Source organism: Salvelinus sp. IW2-2015, unplaced genomic scaffold (genome assembly GCF_002910315.2).
Source record: "Salvelinus sp. IW2-2015 unplaced genomic scaffold, ASM291031v2 Un_scaffold351, whole genome shotgun sequence".
In the NCBI taxonomy this organism is placed as follows: Eukaryota; Metazoa; Chordata; class Actinopteri; order Salmoniformes; family Salmonidae; genus Salvelinus; species Salvelinus sp. IW2-2015.
In genome coordinates this window covers 285,603-312,728 of record NW_019942545.1, presented here as the reverse complement: position 1 = coordinate 312,728, position 27,126 = coordinate 285,603, and the positions used below count along the sequence as shown (strand labels likewise).

The following is a 27,126-nucleotide window of genomic DNA, read 5'->3' as shown; positions in this document are numbered from 1 at the left end:
TTCAAATTTGTCTTTCCACCTTCACCACAACCACGCCTGCCCCCAAAACCGACTGTAGACCAATTGAAGTCGATTTACAAACTAGCTACATGCAATCTAAAACTGCCCATAAGGTTTCAGGGAGACAGAAATGCAATCATCTTTTTTTTTAATGTGAAGTGAAGGCAATTATCTGAAAGGAATCATGTCACAATGATGAGTTTACACACTGTTTTTTAATCATTTTGAAGTGGTGAATGTAAAAAATAAAAATAAAAAAGAAGTTTACTCATACAGCGCAATTTATCTAAAATAATGGATTATGGCAAACAGTCTGTTGAATGTAAACATTAGAATATTGCGTTTCCAGACCTTTGTTCAGGTTTCATTAGCTCATCAGCCTTCTCTATATTCCGTTTCTGAGTCATGTCCACCTCTCAGTCAGAGATTCATTATCAAATAGCACCTGGGGGAAACCAGAGCTGTGAAGACAAATGGCTGAGGGAACCCAATAGAAAAACATGTCTAATGCTTTGCACACACATCACCCCTCAAACCATCTCCATGGTGTCCATCATCACAATGGTCTCATGGAGGTATCCATCCCTCCCAGGGGTTGCAGTCCCACATCTACCTCAGACACTAGTTCAATGATAAGCCACAGTGTTCTCTCTGCTGTTCCTGGCTCACTCCTGTGTCTCTGGCGGTTGGGTATGAGGCTTGCGGTACTTGCATTGGATCCAGACACGGTACATGGTCAGCTGCTTGCCTCTGTTCACCTGCAGCCGCCGGTCCACCATGTTCTGGACCTTCTCCAGACCCGCTTCACTGAAGTAGTCATGTAGCTCATCTGGAGAGAGATGTCATAGAGATATTATACACAAAAAAACACGAAAGTGTCTAGTGTCTGAGGTAGATGTGGGACTGCAACCCCTGGGAGTGATGGATACCTCCATGAGACCATTGTGATGATGGACATCATGGAGATGGATTGCGGGGTGATGCGTGTGCAAAGAATTAGACATGTTTTGCTATTGGGTTCCCTCAGCCATTTGTCTACACAGCTCTGGGTTCCCCCAGGTGATTAGATAAATAAAGGTGAAATAAAAAATAAAAAAATAAACTGACTTGCAAATTACCACTGTTAAAAAGCAGTACATACTAGACTTTTGATTTGATTTATTACCTTGTGTGAAGAAATAGACTCGTGTTCCATCACCCCGGACATAAAAGTTATCTGACAAACACCTTCCTGAAAAAGGAACACATTCAATAATTAAATCGATTTTCCCCAAAACATGTACATATCGCTAATCACAATTTATAAGCATTTTGCTACACCTGCAATAACATCTGCTAAATATGTGTATGTGACCAATACAATTTGATTTGATCCCACACAGTCCCACGCCTGAGCGCCAATGGTAACTCACCTTTCTTGAAGCGTAGCTGTGCCATGTCATAGCGCCCATAGTCCCTGAGCAGCAGCACTCCTCCAGGCTTCAGCAGCCGAGCCAGTCTGCTGATGGAGGCCTGCATCCTGACAGAGAAAAAGAAAGACATGGGAATTTGATTGCACTTAAATTTTCCCCATCACACACACGCAGCCACACATACCACGCACCCACACTTGATTGTTGCCACACTCAAACGTCACACAGGGGCGGCTTACTTGTCAGGATGCAGGGCTGAGAGCACGAAGATGAGCACTATAACACCCATGCTGGCGTCTGGGACAGGGTAAATAGCTCCCTCATCACCCAGGTCATGAACAAAGGCATAGCAGCGCCCGGGGTCATACTCTGAATTAGCCTGGTAGTGAAAGGGACAAGATKAATAAATCTATTTATCAGCCAACTAATGACATCATCTATCAAGCATTTCTCCTTCTCACCTTGACCAGCTCTACAGCGGTGCTGGAGAAATCACAGCAGTAGACAAAGAGCCCAGGGTCACTGTCACACACAAAGAAGACAGGGTCACGCAACATGAAGGTGCGAACAGGGTTGCATCTAATACATATTGAGATCTGAATTGCAGATATACAGCATGTGCATACGAAGAGGGTAGTAGCTACCATACAAAGTCAAACTGATCAGGCTGCATACTGCATAATGGGACTGCTCAATACACGTGGTCCCAACCACCACTCACTTGTTGGTCTTCAGAATGGGAAAGACAGTGTTGCCAACACCACAGCCAACCTATTGAATCAAACAAGGGCATAGGTTAGCCTACTTTATGCCTGAGGGCCACATATACTTAGCTGGTCCCATATCTGTTTGTGCTCTTGCCAACTCTATTGCTCATTCTCACGGCAAACATGTTTGACATTACAATGAGTGACAATGAGTTGGCATAACACAAACAGACTGGCACTCAAGCTAACATATACTGCAGTCATACTATGATACAATATTCCTCACCTCCAGTATGCGATACATGGCACTGGATCCAGGGAAGTCACCATCTACAGGSGCCAGAGGGGTGACTTCACTGCTTTGGCCCTGACACTGTTCGACACCATGTGGTTCATTGTCCTCAGCTCTATGGTCCCCAATACAGGAGTCCCGGTTGAGGCGACACTGTGGGGCCAGCTCAGGGAACTCTGTGAAGAGCCAGTGGCGGTCTTTGAAGAAGCGATTCTCATGGATGGTGTAGAATTCATTCCAGTACTCGTTCGCCCTGCAGTCAAAGTCCTCTGTTCAAATGAGTGGAAGAGATGCAAATTGACTACTACATATTCTATATCTTGTTCTGGTACTTACACTACATGACCAAAAGTATGCGGACACCTGCTCGCCAAACATCTCATTCCAAATTCATGGGCATTAACATGGAGTTGGTCCCCCCTTTGCTGCTAAAACAGCCTCCACTCTTCTGGGAAGGCTTTCCACTAGATGTTAGAACATTGCTGCGGGGACTTGCTTTCATTCAGCCACAAGAGCATTAGTGAGGTCGGGCACTGATGTTGGGCGATTAGTCCTGGCTCGCAGTCAGCGTTCCAATTCATCCTACAGGTGTTCGATAGGGTTAAGGTCAGGGCCCTGTGCAGGTCAGTCAAGTTCTTCCACACCGATTCTGACAAACCATTTCTGTATGGACCTCACTTTGTGCACAGGGGCATTGTCATGCTGAAACAGGAAAGGTCCTTCCCCAAACTGTTGCCACAAAGTTGGAAGCACAGAATCGTTGAGAATGTAATTGTATGCTGTACCGTTAAGATTTCCCTTCAATAGATTTAAGGGGCCTAGCCTGAACCATGAGAAACAGCCCCAGACCAATATTCCTCCTCCACCAAACTTTACAGTTGACTATGCTTTCGGGCAGGTAGCATTCTCCTGGCATCCGCCAAACCCTGAGTAGTCCTTCGGACTGCCACAGCAACTTGCCCAAGCCTCCCCCATTTCTTCTTCACCCAAATCCAGATAGCTGATGTTCTGAAAGAGATGCAAAATCTGGACCCCTACAAATCAGCTGGGCTAGACAATCTGGACCTCTTTTTCTAAAATTATCCTCGCAATTGTTGCAACCCCTAACCCCTACCCCTGTTCAACCTCTCTTTCGTATTGTCTGAGATCCCCAAAGATTGGAAAGTTGCCGCGGTCATCCCCATCTTCAAAGGAGGAGACACTCTAGACCCAAACTGTGTCAGACCTATATCTATCCTACCCTTCCTTTCTAAGGTCTTTGAAAGCCAAGTTAACAAACAGATCCCCAACCATTTCGAATCCCACCCTACCTTCTTCGCTATGCAATCTGGTTTCCAAGCTGGTCATGGGTGCACCTCATGGGTGCATCTGAAGCCATTCTTGTGATTATTGTGACTTTGCCATTGTAATTGTTTGTACGCTTGTGTAGTCTAAAATGAATCTATGATCGTATGCTATCCATTTGTTTTTTTGTATGCTGTTCTTTGTATGCCATTTTAATATTTGATAATTAACCAATGATATTAGGCCACACTTGGCCATGATTACAGACACCTGTGTCTTTTGACACTATATAAACGAGTCATACCGCAGTGTTTGATCATACCCTGATGAAGACAGCTTGGCTGTCGAAACGTTGGACATTACATTTTTGCATCTGAGCTCCTAGAGTGTGCGGCTCTCCTTTATTTTCATGGGTGCACCTCYGCCACGCTCTAGGTCCTAAACGATATCATAACCGCCATCGATAAAAGACAATACTGTGAAGCCGTATTCATCGACCTGGCCAAGGCTTTCGACTCTGTCAATCACCATATTCTTACCGGCAGACTCAACAGCCTTGGTTACTCAAATGACTGCCTTGCCTGGTTCACTAACTACTTCTGAGACAGAGTTCAGTGTGTCAAATCGGAGGGCCTGTTGTCCGGACCTCTGGCAGTCTCTATGGGGGTGCCACAGGGTTAAATTCTCGGCCGACTCTTTTCTCTGTATACATCAATGATGTCGCTCTTGCTGCTGGGGATTCTCTGATCCACCTCTACGCAGACGACACCATTCTGTATACTTCTGGCCCTTCTTTGGGCACTGTGTTAACTAACCTCCAGACGAGCTTCAATGCCATACAACTCTCCTTCTGTGGCCTCCAACTGCTCTTAAATGCAAGTAAAACTAAATGGATGCGCTTCAACCAATTACTGCCCGCACCTGCCCGTCCGTCCAGCATCACTACTCTGGAGGGTTCAGACTTAGAATATGTGGACAACTACAAATACCTAGGTGTCTGGTTAGACTGTAAACTCTCCTTCCAGACTCACATTAAGCATCTCCTATCCAACATTAAATCTAGAATCAGCTTCCTATTTCGCAACAATGTATCCTTCACTCATCCTGCCAAACATACCCTTGTAAAACTGACTATCCTACCGATCCTTGACTTCGGCAATGTCATTTACAAAATAGCCTCCAACAATCTACTCAGCAAATTGAATGCAGTCTATCACAGTGCCATCCGTTTTGTCACCAAAGCCCCATATACTACCCACCACTGCGACCTGTATGCTCTCGTCGGCTGGCCCTCGCTTCATATTCGACGCCAAACCCACTGGCTCCAGGTCATCTATAAGTCTTTGCTAGGTAAAGCCCCGCCTTATCTCAGCTCACTGGTCACCATAGCAGCACCCACCCGTAGCACATGCTCCAGCAGGTATATTTCACTGGTCACCCCCAAAGCCAATTCCTACTTTGGCCACCTTTCCTTCCAGTTCTCTGCTGCCAATGACTGGAACGAAATTGGGGAGAACATTTTTTATAATCATAAGGGTACGTTTTTAGTGATTGCATATTTCAAGGCTTTCTTTGGTGTATTTTAATTATGTTACTAATATTGCAGGAGGTGCAGAAGAGGTGGATTTGGCGCATGCGCACTTGCTCGAAAACAATATTTAGATTCTTTCCAGAAAAGGCATTGSCCATGTTCAAGAGGATTAAAACTGCAATGTAGCATGGGTAAATTGTGACTGACTGACTGATCTTCAAATAATAATGAGTCGTTACTTATGATGCAAGGTGATTTGTGGATCAGTCAGTTGAGACATTATATACAGATCTCTGATGGCAGTAATGAGGTAGATTTTTTCGGTTGCATGTAACTTTTTATTTAGACCTTTTTTGGAAGTACATACTGTCCGGGACGGCAGCAATTATGATAGTTGCTCAGTGAAACTCCTTTCTTTGGTAAGTATCAAATGTATTTTGACATTATYAAGCTTGAAAAGCTGGTGAATGGCAAGTTGAATGGATGCTTCTGGGCTTAAAGGAGGGCGTCTCCTGTAAGCCCAGATTCTGGTTCAGAACCAACCTTGCTTCTCTTGAGGGAGGGGCTGACTGTTTTCTTGGACCTTCTTCTTGGCAGCTGCCTCTTGCTCCTCTGTCCACTCCACATTGTCCCTGAAAGTGAATGGGACACCAACACCACTAGAAACCAAGAGGAAGACATGCTACCCATGCCTAGTTCTGTTATGTTCTGTCCATATGTTAGCCCAATAATAGACTAATGGAGCCTAAAGTTAGTCCTTATAGTCCAAGGACCTTACATGTTCTGTTGAAAAGCAAATTTACACACAGGTGATCGAAGACGCAGATAGCTAATAATCAAGCGCTGTAACATGGAAATATGGCCGTGTGGGAACCATAACCCTATATACAAAGGTGTGTATCAATTTAACCTTTTTTTATGATTTCTCGCTAAGATTAAAGATAATGTTTTAAAAAGCCGTACCGCAAGCGATGCATGTTAATGTTCAGACCAAGCCTTGGGGCTCTTAACAAAACACCCATGTACAGAAGACATCTTCATCCAATGACTCTTGTGYAATGTAATGGAACTGAGAATCATGATCAAGGGCTATCCATGTGTGTGTACTACCACCAGTATGCATGCTAAAATACGAACCATGCGTTATGTTGAAAAACTTGACGTGGGTCTGTCAGGAAACGGGTTCCAAACGGAGGTCTTTTCAGTTCTCCAGATGTGGATTCTGGTAATATTTGTCCCGTTTCAGTGATGTTTTGCTCCACTATCCCTCCCAGAGTAACGGGCGCTGCCATGTTGAATTGACGCACCGGAAGGAATGTCCAGAGAAGTTGAAACAAAGACTACATTGTCAACGAGATATCCCACTACAGTCAGTAAATCAGCGTTGCCTGTGAGTACCCGTTTACACCAGTTGAGCGCGCCATAGCCCTACATTTGGCATTATGATCGAGAACGTGGCTGCTGATGAGATCCCCGCTTGGGGATGAATGGCGGTAGGATGAAAGAAGATGGCGGGCAAGGGGAAAAAAAGGGGATTTGGTTTTGAGGGAATATGGAATTGAGGATTGCACAGCACTTTTGGAAGAGCTAGAGAAGGAAAGTGAACGTGAAGATAGTGAGGGTGAATTCATTGTGGTGGCAAGTGCAGTGATAACCACTGAGAAGAAGCTGAGTGTAGAGGGCAGTGGTGTGGTGAGGGAGGTTGGCGCCAAGTGCGAAAAGAGGGATATGTCCCCTAGTAGCTCAGAGATGGAACCTGATGAGTTTATGGATGTAGTACCTGCGGTGAGGACCGCCTAGCGTCCCGAGGATGAAAAGGATGATTCTGGCCCAGTGGGACTGAGATTTTTGGAGGGAATGATCCTTGCATTTTGGCTAATCCATATGTGGTGTCAGGTTGGATGGAGAAGAGGTTGGGGTCTGTTGAAAGTAACTCTGAGTGGAATAGTGATGATTTATTGTGTTTCTTCAGTCCAGAAGGAGTTAGGGACAAGACATGTGACTTGCTTTGCTCTCTGGAGCAGGGTGGAGTTGAAAGGAGTGGTAACAGGGATAGCAGTGTGTTGAGGAGGATCAGTTGAAATGGAAGATTTGCGGTGTCTGTGACACCCGCCGTTTGGTGCGACGGAGACCCGGTGGAGAGCGTAGGGAAAATGGAGAAGACAATGTCTGTACTGCTGAGTTTTGATGTAGAGTCTTTGCCCGAACACGGTGAAGTTAGGAAGTGTAAAGTATCCCGTGAGAGATTTTGTTCCCAAAATACTACAGTGTTTTAGTTGTGAAGTTTATGGGGATGTTGCAGCAGTGTGTAGGAGGGGAGATTCCTAGAAGTGAGAAGTGTGCAGGGGGGCATGAGACGAAGGAATGTGGTGTTGCAGGGGGTGTTGAGTGGTAGTGTTCTGTTCTCTCAGACCGTTGGTCAATAGTAGGATTAGACATGGTTAAATAGTGGAATTGGTTGGTGTTTTTTTTAATAGAGGGCTAATAGTTGGCAGGGTAATTTTCCTGTTTCCCAATATTGTATTACTCTATCAAATTTATGTAGGCCGTGAATGGCCTCACACACCAGTACAGTAGGTGGTGGTGTATGCACCTAAAAGTTGGATGCGCTCCGCCAACCAAATCCTTTTTGAAGAAAAATAAGACTTTGCACCTGCACCTCTGGATATCCTTGGGATGCCACTCTACTAAGCTAACATATGGAATTGTTTTAAGATGGTCATACCAAGGATAATTTAGCTATTTGATTTAGAATTTTAGGACCCCTTTAGGTATGAAAGATAAATATAAAAAAACGATTTGATGAAACATTGAATTTGACCTGCTATTGCTATTGGCCCGTTGAAATGCATTGAATAACAGATTCATACATGGAAAAACAGATAGTGAAAAAAATCAAAACAAAATTTGTTTTAAAGTGTCTGGGCTACCTTCAGACAAGTATTGTGAGACTTGGGGGAATCCTAGAGCAAAACAACCCGAGATGTACAGTACCAGGAATGAATAATAGAAATGTATGTAACTAAATGATGGGGATTGCCTGTACATTTCCTAGGCCTGCTGGTTACATATGTAATGGGGAATTTGTCAAAATAAATAAAGGGCAAGCAATTCACACAATGAAACAATGAATGTGCAAGAATTGGTTTGAAACAATCCACAACTATTTAAAAAAAAAAAGATGCTAATGGTCCTCAATAGCTAAGTCAAGCTCTCTGGTAAAGTTTTTTGAATTATTTTATTTAGACAGTGGTAATTATATACTTTTGGCAAAACATCAATGTACTTTAGGGGTTAGCGAGCATTTTAGCAGTGCACTGTGCACCTGCCAAATTAACTTTTTAATTCGCAAGTGGCTGAAACTAGAGATCTGTATATAATGATGAGATGCTCATGTTACGGGTGGGTGAAGCGGCAACAGAGCACTGAGCAGCAGCGGAGTTGACAGCAGCTACGTTAAAAAAAAAAAATATCCTGCACATGCGCAGAAATCTCTGTATCTTTCACCATGGCAAATCGTGTTTGTACTGGTTGTGTCACACCCTGACCATAGAGAGCTGTTTATTCTCTATGTTGGTTAGGTCGGGGTGTGATTAAGGGTGGGTTATCTAGGGGAATTGTATGTCTATGTTGGCCTGGTATGGTTCCCAATCAGAGGCAGCTGTTTATCGTTGCCTCTGATTGGGGATCATATTTAGGTAGCCATTTCCCCATTGTGCTTTGTGGGATCTTGACTRTGTATAGTTGCCTATAGTTGCCTGTGTTCACTATTATTAGTGTCACGTTTCGTTTGTTTGCTTTATTGTTTTTGTTCTTTGAGTTTTTCTCTTCCTATTAAAAGAGATGGAAACATACCACGCTGCATCTTGGTCCACTCTTTTCGACGAGCGTGACAGGTTTGCACGATGTGTTATTGATACTCATTCAATTACAAACATAATGTTATATATATATAAAAGGAAAACACAAAAGCAGATCATCTTTTCTAAAATGTTTCTTAGCAGAGTGAAATTGCTAAAAAAAAGACCGAAAAATGGATGAGTGATTTCATTTTTTTTWATCAACATAGTAAAACCAATCAACTAACCAAAAGCCACTCATTCCCAAAACACATTAAATGTAACATTTACATATTTTATGCAATAAAGCAAATGACAGAACAACAAATGTCCCAGAAATGCTTTCTTTTGTAAAAAAWTTGATTTATAAAAGGGACCACAAACTTCTGTTTGTGTAGCCACATTCTAACAACTGGCAAACTTCGCTACAAACATGTAATTGATGTCCATCACTCCCAAGTTTGATACCAAAGCACAAATGCATACTGTACTGTACACATGCTAGAGCAGATTGCCATAGCTGTTCATTAGTGGCCATTAACATACAGCATACATTGGGCACCAGCACCATTAACTAAAACATAATTCACTCATGATATCCCATGTGGCTGTTTATTACAGGTATTGGACTTGACTTTTTTGTAATACAGTGTGAATACCTGAGTTCAGTGTCACAACACAAGTAAACCGTGGCAGTAGTAGCAAGCAGCTGGGATCCATAATAATATACTACAGCCAGGTTGTTTGTAAAAGAGGCCTGTGGGCAAGTGTGCTGTGGTGTGTGCAGTGCAATTTCATGCACCAAATTTGAAACAATAACAGAGCATAACAATCTTTCTCTCCAAAGGTAGGTTTGGGGTCTCTGAACTATACTAGGCCTTATTACAGGAATGACGTCACACTTCGTGGGTGAAATAGGGGTCCTGGAGGCCTTGCCATAATCTGGACTGACATTGAAATGTTGGATAAGGCAGTTTTAATGCTTTGGTTTTTACATATGTACAATACCATCACTACAATACAATGTCAACAAACATATTTCATTGACAGAGTCAGCACACTTTATCACATGACAGTGGAGAGGTTCCACCTCACCAACCCCCTCTGTGTCACTACATTGCATCTCTCATAGACCCCTGAGTTTTGCTGATTTGTGATTGGTCAAGAGTCCCTCAAGAGTTCCCACGGTAGGTCACATTGGTGAAAGTGGTGGTGGCTCCTTTGTACAAGGGGTTGTTAGCCTGAAAAATGGAAACAAATAGAGGACAAATATATCAAACATCCAATCAGACACATGTCATCTTGACATGGATAAATATTCATGCCATTCATATTTTCTCCATCAGATGGCAGCTTTGTCTTAAAAGCATAGTCGGACTCACCGTATCCCATTTGGCCTTAGCCCTCTCCTCCTCAAACTTGGCGAACTCTCGGCGGTCATGAACGGTGACCAGCAGCTTCCAGATGAGCAGGCCAGCCAGACCCAAAAACAAGATGGCCCCCGCCACCGCCATGAGAACCACCAGGATATCAGGCCCTTTAGGGCAGTCTGAAAGAGAGAGAAGAAAACAGGAGGAGAGAGAAGAGAGAGGATTGAGCAGGGAAAAGAGATGGAGAGAGACGAGGAGGAGGGGAGGGTTTGGGTGGATGACATTTGTGTCTGCAATAGGGGACTAGCGTTAATGCACCTCGCTCTGGCTTTGGAATTGTCTTTGTTCCTCTTGGGTGCGTGTCAGAGGGGAGAAGACTACCAGGGGTGGCAGAGCTGAGTGCTATTATGAGCTTTAGAGAACCAGGCTGCCTTCTTTGTACCTGCTCTACTCTAGTGGTGCATGCCAGCCACACAGATAAAGACTGACGTGGAACCCAGGAACACACTATTCATACTTAGGGAGAAAAATCGACTCCTCTTACAGCTCCCAGGCATCAGTAGTAATGCACATTATTTCTACACACATCATTATTCTCTAGAATACTAAAGGAATTCACTCTCATCCAGACCCTGTCAAACACATCATATGCTGTACATATGAGCACAGAACTCAGACCCATTCACACACGGATGGACACACTCACCAGGCTCCATGACATATAGGATGGACTTTCCACTGGCATCCTCGTAGTACTGGAAGTGCTCTACACAGTCATTCTCATCCTTGTAGGTGCAGTTCACCGCATTCTTCTCATAGAAGACTGGGATGAAAGAGAGGGTTATAGGGGGTTAGAACCAAGTGGAGGATAAGGAGCGAGAGAGAGACAAGATGAGGAGCTGGAGGTTAATAATATTTATTTTGCAGCACGTAGTAAAATCTATGGACACACAACATTAAATATATAGACGAACAAATACAATATAAACTGTAGTGTCCACAGGAATTAGTGGATAAGGAACCAGACATGAATAAACCAGTCCGTACCAAAACAGAACAGTCCTACCGCATATTGAGAAAGCTAATAGCAGCTTGGATGAAGGAGACTTTTGAGCAATTCATTTTTAACCTAGGAGGCCTGTATCTGCACTCTAAGGGAAGTATACAAAAATGCATCAAACGTGGGATGCCAGGAGTCTCTCAGAATGGATGGCTCATGGCGTATGATTCATGTCTGTTACTGGTGAGAAAGGTCAGATACTGTAAGTTCATACMAATGATCCTGCTACCTGGTTTCACAATGTTACCCAGCATGTTTTGACTCTTTAGGTTAAGATTACCAAACCAGCAGATCATATTGAATGTTAAAATGGATTCAATGAATGATCAYCAGCRTCATATCCACCCTGAAACTGCAGTTTCCTCAGGAAGAACAGGCTCTGATACTGTAGATAAATTGGGGCCTCAATGTGGGTTGTTAGCACACAGTTTTGACTTCATATCACAAACCTATAGTCTGGCTCTACAGTTGAAGTCGKAAGTTTACATACACCTTAGCCAAACACATTTAACCTCAGTTTTTCACAATTCCTGACATATAATCCTAGTAAACATTTCATGTCTTAGGTCAGTTAGGATCACCACTTTATTTTAAGAATGTGAAATGTCAGAATAATAGTAGAGAGAATGATTTATTTCAGCTTTAATTTCTTTCATCTCATTCCCAGTCGGTCAGAAGTTTTATTAGTATTTGGTAGCATTGCCTTTAAATTGTTTAAATCGGGTCAAATGTTTCGCATAGTCTTCCACAAGCTTCCCACAATAAGTTGGGTGAATTTTGGACCATTCCTCCTGACAGAGCTGGTGTAACTGAGTCAGGTTTGTAGGCCTCCGTGCTCGCAGACGCTTTTTCAGTTCTGCCCACAAATTTTCTATAGGATTGAGGTCAGGGCTTTGTGGCCACTCCAATACCTTGACATTGTTGTCCTGAAGCCATTTTTCCACAACTTTGGAAGTATGCTTGGGGTCATTGTCCATTTGGAAGACCCATTTGCGACCAAGCTTTTAACTTCCTGACTGATGTCTTGAGATGTTGCTTCAATATATCCACAAAATATCCTTCCTCATGTGGTGCCATCTATTTTGTGAAGTGCACCCAGCAAAGCACCCCCACAACATGATGCTGCCACCCCTGTGCTTCACGGTTGGGATGGTGTTCTTCGGCTTGCTAACCTCCCCCTTTTTCCTCCAAACATAACGATGGTCATTATGGCCAAACAGTTATATTTTTGTTTCATCAGACCAGAGGACATTTCTCCAAAAAGTACGATCTTTGTCCCCATGTGCAGTTGCAAACCGTAGTCTGGCTTTTTTATGGCGGTTTGGAGCAGTGGCTTCTTCCTTGCTGAGCGGCCTTTCAGGTTATGTTATGTGGATATAGATACTTTGTACCTGTTTCCTCCAGCATCTTCACAAGGTCCTTTGCTGTTGTTCTGGGATTGATTTGCACTTTTCACACCAAAGTACTTTCATCTCTAGGAGACAGAACGCGTCTCCTTCCTGAGCGGTATGACGGCTGCGTGGTCCCATGGTGTTTATACTTGTGTACTATTGTTTGTACAGATGAAAGTGGTACCTTAAGGCATTTGGAAATTGCTCCAAAGGATGAACCAGACTCGTGGAGATATACATTTTTTAACTGACTTTCCTAGTTAAATAAAAAAACATATATAACATGCTTTAAACTACTTAAAGGAGCAATTAGGGTTAAGTACCCTGCTCAAGGGGACATTGACAAATATTTCACATAGTCAGCTCAGTGATTCAAACCAGCAACATTTCAGGTACTGGCCCAGCGCTCTTACCCGGTAGGCTACCTGCCACTCWTATGATGGAATATGTGAGAACATCAAGCACTATAAATAATGCAATCTGTTGCRTGGAGAGCATGTTGAACACACAATAAGGGAGCATTGTGTAATAGTTCTTACCTAGTTCTTCCACCTTCTGAATTTCATCCCTGCAGATTCGGGCACAGCTTTTCTCCTCAAARAGACGGCCTCTCTTGAAGTGCTTACATTCAACACATTCCCTGCAGATGCAACACAATGTTAATACATCATCATCGTCACCACCACCAACTTCTTCATCATAATCATCCTCCTTTTCCTCCTCTTCCTTATTGCATCACCATTTCATCATCACCCCTATCACATGTACTCATACAGTATCTGTGTGTAGGCAGTTGTACTGCCCCCTGTACAGTATTTACTCACTTTTTGATGCTGCAGGCATCAGGGCAGGTCGGACACCTCTCACAAGTGGCCCCGTAGGCCCCTGGCTGCGTGCACTCGCAGGCCCCACACACACACTGGCCCCGGCCGCTGCACAGCAGACCCATACTGGACATGCAGGTGTCTGTCCGGGTGGAACAGTTACAGTTCTCCCCCATCCAGTCAGAGCCACACTTGCAGAAGCCACAGTCACATTTCCCATGGCCTGGCAGAGACACAGAGAGTGAGGATGAGCCATTTTTTATGGACATTTTATGTCTAACTTAGAGACACTAATAATGTATCTTTTGTACATTAGGTTTATATATCTCTTATCATCACGTTATCAGTATTGGACAAACCCATGAGTGCAATTACAACCCTGGCCTGGAATGTTTTGAATTTCAAAGCAATGTGTATGTGAGTGGTTTGTGCGTGTGTTTTTGCCAGATCATAACTATACTGAACAACAATATAAACGCAACATGTAATGTGTTGGTCTCATGTTTCATGAGCTGAAATAAAAGATCCCAGGAATGTTCCATACTTCCAAAGCTTATTTCTCTCAAATGTTGTGCACAAATGTGTTAACATCCCTGTAAGTGAGCATTTCTCCTTTTCCAAGATAATCAATCCACCTGACAGGTGTGGCATATCAAGAAGCTGATATAACAGCATGATGATTACACAGGTGCACCTTGTGCTCGGGACAATAAAAGGCCACTCTAAAATGTGCAGTTTTTCACACAGCACAATGCCACGGATATTTCAAGTTGAGGGAGCGTGCAATTGGAATGCTTATGACAGGAATGTCCACCAGAAGTGTTGCCAGATAATTTAACGTTCATTTCTCTACCATAAGCCGTCTCCAATGCCGTTTTAGAGAATTTGGCAGTACGTCCAGCCGCAGACTATGTGTATGACGTCGTGTGRGCGAGCGGTTTGCTGATGTCAACGTTGTGAACAGAGTGCCCCATGGTGGCGATGGGATTATGTTATGGGCAGGCATAAACTACTGACAACAAACACAATTGCATTTGATCAATGCCAATTTTAATGCACAGAAATAACGTGACGAGAACCTGAGGCCCATTTTTTTTTTTTAAGTTATCTGTGACCAACAGATGCATATATGTATTCCCAGTCATGTGAAATCCATAGATTAGKGCCTAATGAATTCATTTCAATTGACTGATTTCCTCATATGAACTGTAACTCAGTAAAATCTTTGGAATTGTTGCATGTTGTGTTTCTATTTTTGTTCAGTATAATTGTCAGCAAATGTGTTTGTCTCTGTATTAATGAGTGTATTGAGAGCATGGGCAGGCAGACACATATGTGATGAGTCCATATTAAGTAATCATTTCCAAAACATGAAGTCATCAATTCATGACTAGACAGTGCAGACAATGGCAGGAAGCTAACTGGTAATCCATCCCACTCTTCCCCTCCCAACACTGGGACAATCCCTGGCTGTGATGACCACTCCCTGAAGCCTCCACAATATTTCTCAGCCCAGCCAGCAAAGTTGAGAAATTATTGTTTGATTGCCTTCAGACAGACATGCTAGAGCAACTGGCTGTTTCTCACAGGATGAAGGTTAATGCAACAGGGCTGGGCAATGAATGACGAAGAGCAGAGACACACTGAGTCACTGTCTCAGAGCGCAACTGGGTTAGAGTGACCGATGGAAACTAAACAGAGGTCTGTAAACTGTATAAACAGGCCCTCAGAGACATGGGGAATTGTTGTTTTCAGGTGAAACCACCTCCTTCAACTGAATTCCCCAGTTCCCACGCCCTATCTGACTCTGTCATCACTATGAGATAAGTGTGTGTGTGTGTGTGTGTCTGTGTGTGTGTCTGTGTGTGTGTGTGTGTGTGTGTGTGTGTGTGTGTGTGTTTGTAATGAAAGAGGCAGCTATAGTTATAAAAGGTCGCTTTACTGTCTTGCAGGCACATAAGCTGTCTGAGTTGAGCTGGTTAATGTTTTACAGTATGTATCCCACAAACAGAGCACAAACTCAACTGAATGCTGTTGACACAATCAGTACATAGTAAAGAAAGTCCTGGTTTTCCTCTCATAATAACGTTCTTGTGTTTGGCAAATGCTCCTTATACTTTACCTCATCTGTACAGTGAGTTCATGCTTGTGCCTTGTTCTCTCTACTGTACTTGTTGTAGGGTCGAGTCAGAGAAATGAGAAGGCGTTTCTAGGTATACTTCCCAAATGGCACCCTATTCCCTACATAGTGCATTACTTTTGACGTGAGCCCTATGGGCCCTGGTCAAAAGTAGTGCACTATATAGGGAACAGGGTGCCATTTGGCATGCATATCTAAATAATCTGCCTCGGTCTGAGACGGCACTCTAATCCTCCAATTTATCAAGTCGTAAACATGAACTACAGAGACACATAAACATGGAGTCCAGGAGGGAGGACAGAGAGAATGAGAGCGAAGAGGTGGAGGGAGTCATAGACATAGAGAGAGAGAGAGAGAGAGAGAACTACAAGAATAATAAAAAAAAGAGAGAGGAGATGAGTGGGAGTTTTGGTGATGGATATGAACTTTTTAAAAGAGGGAGATGGAGAGAGAAGGATAGAAAGAGAGAGGGTAGCGGGCCAGAGGAATGCTAACTTTCATGTTCTCTCTTGCATGTTTGTGTGCCCTGTGGATGTGCTTGCTGACTCCTGCTCCACTGCCCTAGCTCCAGAGCAGAGGGAGAAATACACACCATCAGGGGGATGTGGGAGGGCCTGGGGTTAGGAGGACGGGATGGGCCTTGGGGGAGACCCAGATTGAGCTGGAGCCCAGGGACTCTGATACTTTACTGTTCTTCACACAGTAATGACATCATGACAACAAGACTCCAGAGACACAGGCTGACAAAGTTGAGTCTCCTTCAGCGTGCTCCACTGGCTCTACTCACTAAATATGGAGTTCTGGACTGTTGCATTTCTGTGTCATTCATTCCAACCCTAGACGCTTCATACAAGAGTAGATCTCAATGACTAAGACCACAATCCCACAAACAACATCTTTTCCACTGACAAAACCATAGCTAATGCTGAGTTAAGACATAAATGACTCTTTTAACCAAATATGTCCCATTCCCAAGTCCTGACTTCACCCTAACCACCATACATAGCATTTCACACATAGCACACACTGTAAAAAAGCCAATTTAACCAATTGCTTAATCAGCGTTATTCTGTGAATTGAAGGAAAATAAATTTAGCTAATGTGTGACGGTTTGTTCATTCAACAGACTTTTCTCACATTGAGCTGAATGTACTGTATATTAACTTGTTGAGACAAATTACAAATTCATGTTGGCCTTTGGAGTAAAATTACAAATATGTTTGCTCAAAACTACACCCATCATTATAAGATTTTCCAGCATGCTCTATTGCAGGTTGATTTTCAGAATTGTTTGTTTCAATACCTGTGTTTTGGTTGATTGGTTGATTAATCTTAAGCTACACAAACATAAAAAATAAACATTTTTCAAAACTAATCCAATCTGTTACTAGTTGGACTTTTTTCACCCGTTACTGTGATGGCTGTTGCAGTTTATGATTTAGGTAGTCTCAATAACTCATTTTACCTACCCTGTCAGTCATTCTCAATGCAGGTTGCGGGTGATTAAAGGTTCTAATTGTTGGATATCCTCACTCTCAGTGGATTCCAATAGGAATTACACATCATAATGTGACTTGCAGGCTTGACGTGGCCTGTAAACCAGCAGTTTCAGACCACTGCCCCCAAAAGAAAGGCCTGATGATATACAATACCACTCAAAAGCTTGGACACACCTACTCATTCAAGGGTTTTTCTTTATTTTACTATTTTCTACGTTGTAGAATAATAGTGAAGACATCAAAACTATGAAATAACACATATGGAATCATTTAGTAACCAAAGAAGTGTTAAACAAATCTAAATATATTTTATATTTGAGATTCTTCAAAGTAGAATATTTGACTTGATGACAGCTTTGCACACACTTGGCATTCTCTCAACCATGAGTTTGAGCCAATCAGTTGTGTTGTGACACGGTAGGGGTGGTATACAGAAGATAGCCTTATTTGGTAAAAGACCAAGTCCATATTATGGCAAGAACAGCTCAAATAAGCAAAGAGAAATGACAGTCCATCATTACTTTAGGACATGAAGGTCAGTCAATACGGAACATTTCAAGAACTTTGAAAGTTTCTTCAAGTGCAGTCGCAAAACCCATCAAGCGCTATGATGAAACTGGCTCGCGTGAGGACATCCACAGGAAAGGAAGACCCAGAATTACCTCTGCTGCAGAGGATAAGTTCATTAGTGTTACCAGCCTCAGAAATTGCAGTCCAAATAAATGCTTCACAGAGCTCAAGTAACAGATACATCTCAACATCAACTGTTCAGAAGAGACTGTGTGAATCAGGCCTTCGTGGTCAAATTGCTGCAAAGAAACCACTACTAAAGGACATCAATAATAAGAAGAGAATTGCTTGGGTCAATAAACATGAGCAATGGACATTAGACCGGTGGAAATCTGGCCTTTGGTCTGATGAGTCAAAATGTGATATTTTTTATTCCAACCGCCTTGTCTTTGTGAGACGCAGAGTAGGTGAACGGATTATCTCCACATATGTGGTTCCCACCGTGAAGCATGGAGGAGGATGTGATAGTGTGGGGGGTGCTTTGCTGGTGACTGCCAGTGATTTATTTAGAATTCAAAGCACACTTAACCAGCCTGGCCACCACAGTATTCTGCAGTGATACCTCATCCCATCTGGTTTGCGCTTAGTGGAACTACCATTTGTTTTTCAACAGGATAATGACCCAACACACCCCCACGAACTGTAAGGTCTATTTGACCAAGAAGGAGCGTGATGTAGTGCTGCATCAGATGACCTGGCCTCCACAATCACCCGACCTCAACCCAATTGAGATGGTTTGGGATGATTTGGATYGCAGAGTGAAGGAAAAGCAGCCAACAAGTGCTCAGCATATGTGGGAACTCCTTCAAGAATGTTGGAAAAGCATTCCAGGTGAAGCTGGTTGAGAGAATGCCAAGATTGTGCAAAGCTGTCATCAAGGAAAAGGGTGGCTTCTTTGAAGAATCTCAAATAATAATTATATTTTGATTTGTTTTACACTTTTTTGGTTACTATATAATTCCATATGTGTTATTTCATAGTTTTGATGTCTTCACTATTATTCTACAATGTAGAAAATTAGTAAAAATAAAGAAAAACCCTTGAATGAGTAGGTGTGTCCAAACTTGTGACTGGCACTGTATGTAATATACTGTCATGAAGTTTCATTTTACACTGGGAAATATGCAAATAAGGTAGAACAGAATGTATGTTGGTTCAGCAATATGCCCAAATATTGAGCAAACACACAATCCTATTGCAGTTGGTTGCCTTACAATTGTACATTGAATCAACTTTAATCCCATTTTGTTGAGCAAACTCACAATCCTATTGCAGCTGGTTACCTTACGTACGTTGAATAAATAAATACAATTCCGGTGCACATGATACCACTCTTGTTCAGCCCAGGGGCCCTTTCTATGATGCCTTCCCAAAGGCCCAGACTGTTTGGGTTAAGAGATGCTGTCTCACGCGACTCAGGCCCCACCCCCCTGCCTTCCCGTCTAAATCCATGTGGAGGCATGCTATGGCTGAGTGAGGGGAGAGAGGAACGAGGAAAAGTCTGGACAACGTGAAAACAAACAAAACAATTGAAGCGGTTGACCATGGGAACATCCTCATTCCTAGGATGACAGACTCAGGGCTACGCTGGGAACTAATGGGAACCATCTATTTGACAACAAAGGATGTCTTATGGAGGGAATTCAAACATTGTATTTTCAGTAAAAAGACTATAATAGACTACGTAGCTCTTTCCCCGGAAACATCAAGAAGATACAGATATAACTTCTCTACAGGTATCCAGTGCCTCTCATTCTTTCAGTGAGTACAACAGCGACTGGCCAATCGGACTTTAACCTCTGTTACCATAAGCAAAGTCCTGGTGGTCTAATAAAGCTCAGTCCATCCCTAAGGGAACGGTTGTGGTTAAAGCACAGAGTTATAGCCAACACATATATAAATGTAGCAACAGCACCATGACTCATCTGCTATGCAGCAACATTGAATTATCCAATGACAGGACCTATTAAAATGTTGTTACTTTGATTGAGCAACGTGTGTGCTGTGCAGGCATGCAGTAGGGGGAGAGATGATCAGCGATGACATCTCATACTTCATTTCCAAGAGTGGTTAGAAGGTTGATGGAATCAGTGAGCTCTGTGAGCTTGTTTACTCCGCTAAAATGAGCATGGAAGAAGACGTGGTTTTGATTTTAATAATCGGAATAACTTCTTATGAAGTTGATGGAACAACAGAAAAAAATTGAAAACGCATGTTTTTTTGTTTGTATTATCCTTTACCAGATCTAATGTTTATATTCTCGGACATGAATTTCACATTTCCACAAACTTCAAAGTGTTTCCTTTCAAATGGTATCAAGAATATGCATATCCTTGCTTCAGGTCCTGAGCTACAGGCAGTTAGATTTGTGTATGTCATTTTAGGCTAAAATTGAAAAAAGGGTCCCACCCTTAACAGTAAAGAGAGAGAGAGAGGTCTGGATAATGGTCAACTGAGGCGTTGTGGACATGTTCTAAGGAAATGGAAATCTCCTTTTTCCTGCTAAAACCATAAGCCTGCCAAAACCCATAACCCTAAAGCAAACAGAGAGAAGAAATGTTACAAAAAACTTTTCGACTTGTGTTGATGAGTAAAGCTTCGAAACTCAGCAGAAAAGAACATGTAGTAAAAGAAACCAACATGGCTGTCTCCTTGACAGACACAACAGTGTATCTATCCACTCACCTGAGCAGATCTCTCCTTTGAAGCGAAGGCAGTTGAAGTCGTCACACTCGCAGTATTTGCCCCACACCTTTCCAAAGCCACTAGTGTGGCAGGAGCACTGGCCACACACACAGTTGCCCCTCCCACTGCAGATGGGGTCCTCAGGTTTGGGGCTGCAGTTGCCTTGGTCTGAGGGCCTGTAGTCCCCGTCGGCACACTCACAGCGGTCTCCCAGGCGCCCCGGGTGACACTGGCACACACCACACTCGTAGGTCCCATTTCCCTGGTTACAGAGAGGACTCTCGGGCTGGGCTGTGGCCTCACAGTCACACCCGCAGGCGAAGTGGACCGTAACCTCCAGGGCGTCCTTGAAGCCCACGGGTTTAATGGTGAAGGTACGGTTCTTCTCCTTAGGGCAGCCGCGTAACCTGGCCTCCACACTGAACGACACCTGGGGGAAAGGTGTGTGTGATACAGCAGGTTACATTTGAACTGTGCAGTAAGAACAGAGCATTATTTATATACCTAAGATCTGACACTAGGCCAGCATTTATCATCCAGATGGTGAGTGGTACAGGTACTGACTGTGTCTCCGATCTTAAGTCCGGAGCAGGACTTGAGTCCCTGGATGAGCTCTCCGTTGAGGCAGGTGGCGTTGAAGGACAGAGCCAGGTCCTCTGGAACACCCAGCAACTCCAGCTCCACCTTGGAACGGATCCTCTACTCCACAGGTCAAGGGTCAATGTGCAGAGGTCAGAGGACAGAATGAACTCAATCAGAAACATAAACGGTTCAGAAAACCTCTACTCTTAGTCTCTGTGGAAATGGATACAGTGTGTATATACAGTGTTCTATCTGTGACACATTGGCTCGTGGGAAGTCAAATAGACTGTTTGAGAATTAAAGGGGAGCTGAACTCAGTCCTTTAGCCGCGCTTTTCCACGTCCTCATTAAGAAACGCTAGAAGCAATGAGAGTTTGAAGTGGGAGCTGTATGTTTGCTAATGTTGTGTGTTCTTCTTGAAATATCTCAAACAGCCAATGTACGAGACGAATGACTTAGCAACCGCATGACGCAGCATGACAAGCTCAAAGCATTTCCTACTTTCTAGAGTATCAGTATTTTTTATGACARTTGTGTTCATGATGTTAACGTTAGCTCCTGTTCTTTCAACATAAGTGTCATTCTTTCAACATAACATTGGCTACGATGTCTATGTTTTGTTGTCTCGTGTGTAAACATGTCCGAGGCGCTGCATGTTAATGGGTAGTTCTGTTGTCTGTAAATGGCCGGGCTGTATGKTGATTCTGCTGCTATGATTGGATAGAGTGCACTCAGCGCAGCTGTTTCTCAGTGCAAGACAATTCTCCCTAGGTGTTACCAACTCATGTTAATGGTAAAGTAGGCATGACTGGGCATGATAGAAATCAAAACCCAACTCTCATATATACGGCTGTCTCTTACCTCGTAAGCATCCAGGATGAGTTGGATCACATTCCCAGAGTCATCCGACAGTGTTCCAACTGTGGTGCCAGGAATGAGCTGGCTGTAGTTCTGAGGAAAGAGGGTCCAAGGGGACATAAGAGGTAATGTACCATATCCCTACACCTAGTAACCACGGTGACCCTGCATATGTACTCACCTGGTAGAGGGGCACCACATTGTTGGTCACAGCAAAAATGAGGTTGATGTTGTTCTCAGACATCTTCTCTGTGATCAGAGCCAGAGAGGGGTAGTCCTGAAGGAGGAGACCAGCATTATCATTACGTTTCTCTTGTGATAACAGAAGAATAGAACTCCAACACAAACTCCCTGACACACACCACTCACCAGGGTTGACGACTTGTCATAGTTGTTGTCTCTGTCGATGTGACACTGTCCGTCATTGGGCTGCACTAGACCAGCCAGCCGGCCGTCCAAGGCTATGTGTGTCGTAGCGTCGGTAGTGAACACCAACAGGTGGGAGGCATCCCCACGCCAGCCTATCTTGTCCTAGTGACAGACGGAGGGAGAGAGAGGGAAAGAAGAGGAGAGGAGAGAAACGGTATGTATTCAAGTTTGTGTGCTGTTTTCTAAACCACTGTGTGTGTGTGTGTGTGTGTGTGCCTGTATGTCTCTAGGTGTGTGTGTGTATTTATCACCTTGCACACCACTGCCTGTATGACCGCGTCGAAGCCTCCCTCTGGAGAGTCTCTGTTACGAGACACCTGCTGCTTCGCCACCTCCTCGGTGAAGCGCTCCACCTGCTTGGTCAGAGACAGCACGTGCTTGTAGCCAAACTGAGGCAGGCACCGCGTCTGGATCCTACACATCACACCCCATGCCATGCCGAAAACAGGAAATTGACAAAAAAAAGGTGGCGAGAGATGGAGAAAGAAAGATAAATACATTGCTGTTAGACACAATTTGACAGCTATTAACAAAGACACATCCTGAGGAAGTTTGAGCTTCAACACAGAATATCAACCCTTTTCAGAATCAAAATCCACTCTGAACAATCTCCTCCTCCTCTCCCTCCTCCTCCACCTCTCTGTCCCCTCCACCCCCCACTCACCCAAGGCAAGGGTTACTGATTGCTTCCTCAGGGTAGGTGTACATATATGGGGACAGGGGCTTGTCCACAAAGGCCCCAAAGCCCATACGCAGGTTGCTGGTGGTGCGGCCCATGGCTGCAGCCAGCTGGTTGCCCAGGGAGCGCAGGCGGGCCAAGTCGTCCTTCATGGAGTAGGAGAGGTCCATCAGATAGTACAGGTCAACCGGGTAGTCCTCCACCTGCTTCACTGTCACTGTGAAACGCCTGGCATCATCTGAGGAGAGAGAGAGAGCGAGAGTATGTAACAATTCCTCTGTTCAATGTACTTTAGATGAGTTGTGAAGCAGGTGTATATGGGTGTTCGCATGTGAGCCTATGCTGTGTTAGTGTACCTGGTCTCAGAGTGAGGCTGAGTTTCTGGGGTCTGATCTGGGTGACGTCGTCAGCAGCCCCCGATGCCTTGTCACTGAGGGGCGTGTTTTCTAGCACACTGAGGCTACTGACGGGGAACTCTAGCCCCCCCTTCGTACACCCCCCATCCAACAGGTTCTGCTTCAGATCACAACGGGACACACTGGAGCCCCCTTGGCCAAACTCCTGAAACCAGGAGAACAACGACACACAGTGGTAAGAGTAACACTTCCCAATGAGACAACCAGTAAAGGGACAGTGATCAATTAAAAAAGTGCATCTAAATGCAATACAATGGAAGGGGGGTTCAGTAGATGAATACAGTATTGGGACAGTGACACATTTTTTGTTGTTTTTGACTCTGTACTCCGGAACTTTGGATTTGAAATGATGCAACGACTATGGTGTTAAAGTGCAGCATGTCATCTTTAAGTTGAGGGTATTTTCATCCATATAGGGTGAACCATTAGGAAATGACAGCACTTTGTGTACATAGTCTCCCAGGGGTATACTTACTTCCTTAAAGCACCAAGCACAGCTAGGGTGGATAGCCAAACACTGTCTGCAGGTGCTCACCCCTCGAGATGTGCAGATGTTTGAGCCTGAAGTACACACCAACATACACATGAGTGAATAGGTAGGAGGTCCAGTAGTGGGAATCAAATAAGCCATATATGGACACTTGAAAGGAATCATATAGGCTATTTGCTGTATGGACACTTTTAGATTGATTCTTTATTAGCTTTGAGTGTTTCTGACAATGTTATTCCACTTGCAGTCTTGCCAAGTARTTGTGTCTCGTGACCGTTTCTCCACACTGACTCAGCATTTAAACTACACTTCTTCTTCTTTTCTCACGACTTTAGTAGTTAGTTGGGCCACAGACGGTTCCGTTTCTCTACCACACGCTCTCTTTTCTCTCTCGGCTGGTCCCTCCTCCTCTGCTTCCTCTCTGCCCCAGGCTCTACTTCTCTCCTCCTCTGTTGCGCCATACTGCTTGCTACCCAAGCCTGTCCTGTCACGCACATTGTTCTGTAAAACAGCTGTTAACAGGCAATTCGATGCTAGAGGAAGACGCACACACTGCCGGAATTTCCATCACTGTATGACGCTGAAACGTGTCATGTTGACGCTGCTCAATAAGYCGCGGATGTTACACATTATGTCTTGCAACAGTTGGTTTAAAACCTGATTGCAGTCATATCAATTGAAAACGCTGTTTCATATCATTTCTTTCAATGAGATGTATACGCTTTGTCTATTAGACGTATTGAAGTTTAATTATGTGTTAGATATYMTTTTATTATTATTAGGCTATTATTATTAGGCTATTCGCTATTGTGCATGTTGAAGTGATCGCTTGTCTATATAGCACTTGTTTCTATAAAAACAGGAGGCCAAAACAAATACTATGTGAAATGCAAAGGTGTGGCCTGTACAAATATGAGCGCACTCTGGCACAACGTTTCGCGAATTAGCGCTCCCTTTTAAGGACTCAACATGCCCAAAGTTCCATTCCAGTAGCGCAATGCAGTGCCATACAGTTTATTGTTTTAACAAATAAAATCTTAAAAAACTATAGTTTTGTGAGTTTTCCTGGTTCTTAAGACGTATTACTTATTAAAAACATACGATATAACAAAATATAATATTCCGTCGGCTAGAATAGAAAATGTCTTATATAATGGCAGAGGAAAAGTTTTTACATAAAAAYTATAGAATGAAAAAGAAAATACTTACCAAGAACTTCAGAAGAAGCTAATAATAAAGCAGAAAATATCCATAGTCGGTCAAAAAAAGTTCCCATGTTGGAGATACGGGTTAGGACTGACTGCTTGACTTTCTCTGCCTGCTCCACCTCTGTAGTAGTATTCGTAGCCTGCTCTCAAACCAGTGGACCACCAATTAGAATGCTTTTCCTCATTCTTGCAAAATGCAATCCTGATTATGATTCAGAGAGGCTCTTGACATACACGGTTAGGCTACTTTATAGAAACGTAACTGTACGACATAATATATAGACTAGAGTGTGGATGTGCATTATATTTAAGAATACGCCGTTGGCCTATACTCCACATGTCAATGGCACAGATGTGTCAGTCGCTATAATGGTAGCACGCGTCTGTGATTTAAGACATTCAAATTGCCTGCTAATCTTTTGAAGTCTATTCGACAATATCCCCGCCCCCCCCAAAAAAAACATAAATAAATAAATGAATACAAACTAAACTAAAATAAACAAATGTATGAATAAAAATAAAAGACAAAGAAATAAAAAATGTATAGAAATAAAAACATATCGACAAAAACAATACATTGTCATAACAATGCAGAGAAAAGTGTTTGTAAACATTGTTGTTTACATCTTTGTTTGGTTTTCAGCTAACGGCATGTCTGTTCATTGATAGTTACAAGCAAACCCACGTAACAAAGGTCAGAAAAGTTTCAAAATCAGTGACCTGTGCTTGAAAGCCCCCTAGCGGTTGAAACTCATATTCATTTTCAACCAGATGACTGTAGTATGAGTTTATAATTATTTGATTATAATCCCAATTAAACGGATGTATTCATACTTGATCTGTTATATCTTATTATCTGAGGAGATATGAGGAGGTTTGTGCTGTTCTTCACAGGGTTTTGAGCATAGTTTGCTTGTTGTGTATGTGGGCATGTAGGCTGGACAATTTACATCCATTCTCTCCCATCTCTTCTTTAGAGAAGGATGCAGTAGTCCTGTTTGATCCATTCTTCCTTTATCTGAATCTGACCTGCCTAGTGGCCCTCCCAGGCCTGTCCATTRTGGAGTGATGGAGCAGGAGAGAAATTGTGTACCTCTAAAATTGCAGGAGGGGGATAAAAACAAGATTAGATCAATGCCCTGGCCGTCTCCAGCCCCGCCGCCACTGCTGCCTACCTGTCACCGTCACCGCCACCCCTGTAGAAATTGACTTGGGGGGGGGGCGGAAGTGGGAGCCGGACAATGCCTCTGTCTCTCTCTCTCTCTCTCTCTGCCTCTAAGCTTGTCCATTTATTGAATCACTGTCCGTCTCCCTCTATACCCGTTATTCTCTCTGTCTCGCTGGTTGCTAAGCTACTGCCACCAGCCAGTGTTCTGGAATTGCGGCGAGGTGGGGTGATAGAAAAAGAGAAATAGATAAGCTGTAATACCCAGGAAGGCAGGCAGTGTGCATGCATTGGGCTCTGATTGCTCCTGGCTGTGGGTGGGGGATAATGCTCCATGGCTCACATTGTGCTGGGTAAAGAGCTAAAGAGGGGGTCAGATGGCACCCAATTAAAACAGTGAGCCGGACCATCGGGAGGAGAGGGGGGGTTTGGGGCCGGTGACAGGAGATTGGTCTCGACCTCTGTCTCCGCTCCATAGAACACTGGTCAAGCTTTTCACTGAGTCTGAGAATGCAATCACTCTGCCAATATCAGTGTTTGGATAACCAACCGCCACCATGTCACCCCTTTCCTTTTCACTGGGTCTGGGTATAATGAAGACCACCTCGTCGTGTAAGAGAGGGTCCACCTGGGATTTGTTTGAACTCAGGTAGTCTATATATCAGTGGGGTTTACCTTCTGAGATGTGCCCTAGC

At 43.6% G+C, this 27,126-nt stretch overlaps 2 protein-coding genes across 2 annotated transcripts; both read right to left on the bottom strand.

The window, feature by feature from the left end:
- Nucleotides 1-657: 657 nt before the first annotated feature.
- On the bottom strand, nucleotides 658-6,557 carry LOC112068257 (tRNA N(3)-cytidine methyltransferase METTL2-like). The gene is made up of 9 exons (XM_024135353.2): nucleotides 6,364-6,557; nucleotides 5,770-5,858; nucleotides 2,406-2,680; nucleotides 2,134-2,183; nucleotides 1,874-1,934; nucleotides 1,652-1,791; nucleotides 1,413-1,519; nucleotides 1,166-1,231; nucleotides 658-829 (listed from the first exon to the last, which is right to left on the bottom strand). The coding sequence occupies exons 1-9, from the start codon at nucleotides 6,516-6,518 to the stop codon at nucleotides 666-668; spliced, it is 1,107 nt and encodes a 368-aa protein (XP_023991121.1). The 5' UTR covers nucleotides 6,519-6,557; the 3' UTR covers nucleotides 658-665.
- A 2,707-nt stretch (nucleotides 6,558-9,264) lies between these two features.
- LOC112068256 (integrin beta-3) lies at nucleotides 9,265-25,592 on the bottom strand. Its single transcript, XM_024135352.2, has 15 exons — nucleotides 25,268-25,592; nucleotides 24,044-24,129; nucleotides 23,509-23,713; nucleotides 23,138-23,390; nucleotides 22,725-22,887; nucleotides 22,414-22,575; nucleotides 22,226-22,321; nucleotides 22,048-22,137; nucleotides 21,169-21,303; nucleotides 20,605-21,034; nucleotides 13,711-13,933; nucleotides 13,426-13,526; nucleotides 11,142-11,258; nucleotides 10,448-10,614; nucleotides 9,265-10,306 (listed from the first exon to the last, which is right to left on the bottom strand). Exons 1-15 carry the CDS (start codon nucleotides 25,332-25,334, stop codon nucleotides 10,238-10,240), a joined length of 2,364 nt encoding a protein of 787 aa, XP_023991120.1. The 5' UTR covers nucleotides 25,335-25,592; the 3' UTR covers nucleotides 9,265-10,237.
- Between the last annotated feature and the right edge of the window lie 1,534 nt (nucleotides 25,593-27,126).